General features: G+C 38.4%; 1 protein-coding gene across 1 annotated transcript; it reads right to left on the minus strand.

Annotated features, from left to right (window-relative positions):
* Window positions 1-905: 905 nt before the first annotated feature.
* On the minus strand, window positions 906-2,738 carry LOC148550407 (uncharacterized). The gene is made up of 2 exons (XM_088492758.1): window positions 1,976-2,738; window positions 906-1,888 (listed from the first exon to the last, which is right to left on the minus strand). Exons 1-2 carry the CDS (start codon window positions 2,736-2,738, stop codon window positions 906-908), a joined length of 1,746 nt encoding a protein of 581 aa, XP_088348884.1.
* Between the last annotated feature and the right edge of the window lie 3,673 nt (window positions 2,739-6,411).

Raw genomic sequence — 6,411 nt, forward strand, 5'->3', positions numbered from 1 at the left:
AGGTCTTAGGAAAAGGCTATTATAGGGTAACCGACTTCGACAGCAACGAGTTACCAAGATCATGGCATGCTTGTAATATGAAAAGGTACTACAGCTAAAAGCGAACCCTACTCCCTGATGTACTCTTTTCCCAATTTCATGATTCTTTCCCAAAATCAAAGGGTTTTTTCTGAAAAGGGTTTTTAACGAGGCATCATAGTAGGGGCTAAGGGAAAATAAATTATCAAAAGCCCTTAGTAGCAATAATGTACCTCTTCAATTAATAAAGATCTCTTTCATTTTAAATATCTCTTTTAAATTCCCTTTTTTATTCTCTTTCTACGAAACGCGCCGATTTAAGCTCGACAAAACGTGAAAATCCCATGAACCGACCTAGATGGTCGTCAGGATAAAACGACGAGGTACAAATCGGCGTAAAGAGGCTATAGAAGTCGATCATGATAAACTCGGGAGCAATCCGACTCATAAGTCGGAAAGCGAAGCTGAGTAAAATTAAAATGAATCACAAAAGTAGCCTAAGTCACGAAAAACTCAATGAAACAAAATTGAGTACTAGGAATAACAAAAAAAGATAGGAAAAACTAAGAAAAAGTTATAAGGCTGCCTTGAAGATCAAAAAAGATTCAGAAAAGCAGGCAAGCCCCAAAGGAAAGGTTTTTTCCAGAAAAGATCAAAGAGTCAAAAGAACCACGAATAGAAAAGCATGCGCGCATAAGGTAACTCAAAACCCTTATCCAAAAAAGGGCATTTATTTAAAACGCTAAATTAAACCCTTATTAAAAAGGGTATCGAAAATTTGTTTTGTTTACGACCCTAAAAGGCCAAAAAATTGTTGCAAACATCAACAAATAAATATAAAAGAGTTTAAAAAGAGGGGCCCACAGGCCGAGCCCCAATAGCCAAAATCACTTCTTAGCAAGAGGAGTAGAAGGATCACCACCACCAGGACCAGGAGTTGGAGAGAAAGTCGGAGGAGCGGCAGAAGAACTCGGAGCGTCCTTAGAGCGAGGAGGGGACTCTATGATCCTCTGCCCCCGAGTCTTCAAATCAGACTCAGACTCCACCACGGGGACAAGAGGATCCACGATGGCACCATCAATAACAATCTTATCAGGGTCCAAAGGAGAAAGGTCCAAGTCAGGAGCAATGACTCCGACCTGCTCCTTAAAAACCCTCCAAGCCTCATCAGCACCATCCGCAATAGAGTCCTCCAACTCGGTATAGGCCTTCCGGGCGTTCAGCAAGTCATTCTTTACAGACACAAGATCAGCAAATAAACTGTTGTAGCTGGCTTGCGCTGCTTTCCTCAAATCCACCTCCATGTTGCATTGGGCTTGCAACTTCTTCTCCTTCTCCCGGAGGCTGGCCCTCTCCTCCTTCAGCTTGGCAACTTCCCCCTCCAACTCCCTCTCATGCTCCTGATATATGCGAAGCCTGCCTTCCAGCTCATCGACCCTCGAGGTCGTCCCTAAAGAGCTGAGAGGAGTCTTCTCAAATATATCTAAGAGTTTGCCACAAACCCCCGCCGTCTTGAGACTCTCCTCAACCACAGTGGTGAGGTAATGCCGAACAGAAACATCATCCATACTCATACGAGCATGGGGATAAATGTTCTTTCGGACGAACGCAAGAGCGTTCGCCTCACCAGAAGCGCCAGACTCTAAGGTCTTGCGCTTCTTCGGCTCTGGTTCAGGAGTAGGTCGGACAGAAGGGGGTGGCAGAGAGGAAGCAGAGGAAGAAATTACAATAGGTTGGGAGGGAGTCCCGACGTTCCGAGGAGGAGGAGGAGGAGAGACAACCGCCCTAGCACCACCAGATCTGGCACGAGACCTTGCCTTGGCTTCCTGAACCCTCTGGTAAGACTCTTGAGCGTTTTTCTTTGCCATCTCTGCAAAAACAAATTGGTAGCTAAAAGTCAGACAAGTCGGTAAAAGAAATTGCAAGTCGGAAATAAATGAGAAACGCAAAAAGCTACCTAGTTGTGACTGGACAAAAGTCGGCGACCCCTGGAGAAATTTTTTAGTATCCAAGTATGGGGCCCTCCCCCACACTTCTCGGAGGAACCCTACGATGGCCGCCTGCACTTCATCCAGGTCGTCCAGACCATATTTCTCACAGGGGGAGGCCTCTAACCAGTATAGAGGAAAGCGATGAGAAGAACTCTCATCTAAGAAAAAGGGGTGGTGACCCTCTACTGCTTGAACTTTGAAAAAATAGCTTTTAAAATCGTGAAAGGATTCGTCAAAAAGGGTAAAAAGCCTCCGACCTTGTATGGCTCGGAAGGACACCCACTGTTGCTTATTATTTAGCCCATTGAAGGGCTTGGTCATATGGAAGAGATAGAAGAAAATCCTCAGAGAAGTCGGGAACTCTAAGGCCTGGCTGATAAATTGGTAAATTTTCAAAAAACCCCAAGAGTTGGGGTGAAGCTGGGTGGGAGCAACCCGGCAATGACGTAACACAGACATTTCAAACTCTGAAAATGGAAGAAAAACGCCCAAACGGGTGACCATACTCTCATACATAAAAAAGAAATGAGGGGCCGCCTCGTCGGCCCTCCCAAAGCAAACCCGGTCTTCTGGACCCGGGACTACCAACTCATACTTCGGCTCATCCTCTTCAGAAGTACAAATTCTGTGGTGAGTACGAAGGTGGGTGATAAACTCGGTATCGACTGAAGGCTCCTCCCCTAGGACCGTGACATCAACCCACTGAGAGAGAACATCTACAAAAGCCATTTTCTTTTCTTAAAAGGGATGACAAGAAACCTACAAAAAGAAAAGGAAAATCAACACACGGTCTCTAAAGGGAGGGGGTACGGAACTAAAGCCTACAAACCAATCTACCTACAAAATAAAAGCACGCAAATAGAAAGCATGTTACAGAAGGGGAAAAAGCTAACCTTTAAGTCTGAAATCAAGACTGGAGGAAGTAAAAGCCTTCGAAACACAAGAATGCAGCACGAACGAATGCAAGGAAAATTTGAAAGATCGCAGAAACGAAACAACGAAAGAGAGGGAAAGTATTTATAAGAACGTTAGGGGCATAATGGTAAAATTGGGGCAATCATTAATGAAGATGCACCGTTACCAAGGCCATTAAATCCCTACGCACACCCCTAACGGACACGACGCTTGATTAGACGTAACTGTCAGAACCGAAAGGTCAAGAAAAATCACGTCGGTTCTTAAACCATCACGTCGGTCCTCTTGCAAATCGGCTACGACCCCGAGTTGAATACTCGAACCCAAATCCTAAGAAGAAATTGGGCTCGAGTAGGGGCACTGTTCATACCCTGGCCTAATAATAAAGGTCCAGGATCCAAGCAAATAGGCCCAACCCAAAGGGTTGGCCCTCACCCAGTACCAGCCTTCATCCCAAGAAGTCGGTACTGAACACGACCTGCTCCAAAGAAGTCGGATACGAGGGTTAGCTGGCAGATAACACTCATTCGAATGAGTAACTGCCCCTAGAAACTCTCTAACCACTTCATAGAGCCATATCTTAACCTCCCTAAGATATGGGAACGGTTATCTACCTAAAAAGGTGGCACTACTTCAGCGGTGGTTATTGGTTCACCACTATAAATACACTGACACCATTCAGGTATCTCTAAGTTCCAATACTCTCTAACCTGCTCACACTCTTGCTAACTTAGGCATCGGAGTGTCTTTGCAGGTACCACCCCCCATTATTTCACACGTACAAGTCGGACAGAGGAACACCGAGTAACAGATCCACTCAAAAGCCACCTCCTTCATACGTTTGGGCCAACCAACGCCATCCAGCCCATTAATCTCCGGTTACCCACCGTAACAGTATCTTTTCTTCTCTCTCCTTTAAATATTCTCAAAATCTCTCTTATTCTTTTCTATTCTAAAACCTTTTTCTTACATTATCACATTTTGCTAGAATATATATATACTTAAAATTGAAATGTATGTATTTGTTAACCTAAACAAAGTTATATGCTCAAAATCAAAATTTATGTATTAAAAGAAAAATTATATAATCTACCACAAACATATGAAACACACAAAAATTATATAATCTTTCACAATTATAAATTGAAACTAATTAAATTTAGAAAGTTCTAAGAAAAATTGAATTTCTTTTCAAATTCATTATTTAGAAAAAGTAAAATGACACTCCTTCGACCCTTGAATAACATCACTTATAAATTTATATGTGATAATTACGTAACTAGTTTAATAATTTCGTTTGTGCTATTTTATATTTGTTTCTTGTAAATATTTAAAAAAAGAAAAGATTTAGATTTCTTAATAGATCTATTTGACTCAAACCAAAATAATTTGACAACTAAGATATTAACGCTGGTAACGAATATATATTATGACCAGATTAATATTTTCTTTAGTACTTCCATATAGTTAAAAATATTTAATATTTTGTGTGTTTCATATGTTTGAGATAGATTATATAATTTTTCTTTTAATACATAAATTTTGATTTTGAGCATATAACTTTGTTTAGGTTAATAAATACATACATTTTAATTTTGAGTATATATATATATTCTAGCAAAATGTAATAATGTAAGAAAAATGTTTTAGAATAGAAAAAAATAAGAGAGATTTTGAGAAGATTTAAAGGAGAGAGAAGAAAAGATACCATTACTAATTTTTTTTGTCAATTACATTTCTATTAAAATTAGTAGTATCAAAAAATATTTTAAATTTAATATTATCAAAAAAAATTTAAAAAAATTATATAAGGACTAATTTGATTATTTTTTAAAATTTTAGGGATAAAAATGACTTACGTCTAAACTTTCAAGGACTATTTTGATTAAAAAAACTTTTTTACATGTCAAGTGACACGTGCCACGTGTCACTGACCTGACACGTGGCATCACCCACCACGTCATCAACCAACTGATGGAAGGACTAATGTGACCAAGTCGTGTATCTTTCAGGGACGATTTTGATTAACTTTATCTTTTGAGGACCAAAATAGAGATCGGGGTATCTTTCAGGGACGATTTTAAATATTAACTCTAATAAAAAATATGAGGTGAATAAGTTATTGTTGTAGTTAAATTTAATCAAGTCTTTTCACTTCTTTTTATACATCTTTTTCTTTTTCAACTAGTTTATTGTATCAATATATTATTACATAATTTAATTGAATTTAATTATTAAAATAACTTAATTAGTCATGAAAAATATGAGATGAATAAGTTATTTTTGTAGTTAAATTTAATCAAGTCTTTTCACTTCTTTTATACATCTTTTTCTTTTTCAACTGGTTTTATTGTATCAATATATTATTACACCAATTTAATTGAATTTAATTATTAAAATAACATAGTCATGAAAAATATGAGGTGAATAAGTTGTTTGTTTACCAGTGACTGCATGGATTTGAATATATTCCTTCATGAGAATCTTTTCTTTGGTGGTTAAGAAATTATATATATACATACCTAAAGAGGTTATTTAATTAAGGGCAAATCATTGAGTATATATAGCGCTATATATAGCCTTGTTTCATTATATTCAAAGAATTTTATTACTTGGTGAAATATTATTAAATACCTTGAATGCTTTCTTTGTTCAGTGAATGATTGAAGTTTTTTGGTGGGTGGATAGATATTTGGATTAAATGAAATTCTTGAAGAGTGAAGAAATTCAAATTTTATAAGAAAGAATTTGTTAAAATTTTTATAAATTATTTGAGTGAAATTGAAAAATTAGAATTATATATGTTTAGAGTTGGTGAAAGTAATTGTATTTTCATCTGTGTTAGTAATATTTTATTTTTGCAGACATGACGATAGATAACAGAGGTCAATCAAGTGGGTCACATGGTTATGGCCGAGGACTACCCAGTCATTATCCTCTATCCCGACTACTCTGTCGACCCCTGTGACATCACTGGCGGTACCATCGGATCAGCAGTTCATGATGGTCCCAAGCCCTAATTATGTGTCTCCTAGCTCTTACTGCTACGCCCCCTACAGCGATGACAGACGCCGCGATGGCTAATTCCTCCGGGATGCCCCCCAAGAGGATGCCCTGCCACCACTGCCAGTGCATTGGATGAGGATTTTACCCGATGGAATGCAGGCATGAGTACTCGTCTATTTTAATCGTTTTAATTCGCAATCTATTTTGAAATTGTAAAGGTTGTATGTGTTTCTAATTTAAGTTTTTTAATTGATAGGTTCGCCTCGGACAACAATGCCTGCACGCAGGAGATCATGCAGGTCATCAGATCCATGTACGACGATGCATGATCGAGCTACACTCAGGTCCCTACAGACGTCAGAGACCACTGGATCCAGAAGTGGGCGATATGATTTTGAATTTTTCAATTAATTAACTGTATGAAAACTGTATTTTAATTCGATTATGTAATGTTGAATCACTATCTGCAGTTGAAATTTGT

The sequence above is a fragment of the Arachis ipaensis genome, chromosome B7 (genome assembly GCF_059453495.1).
Source record: "Arachis ipaensis isolate K30076 ecotype BB chromosome B7, ASM5945349v1, whole genome shotgun sequence".
Classification (NCBI taxonomy): domain Eukaryota; kingdom Viridiplantae; phylum Streptophyta; class Magnoliopsida; order Fabales; family Fabaceae; genus Arachis; species Arachis ipaensis.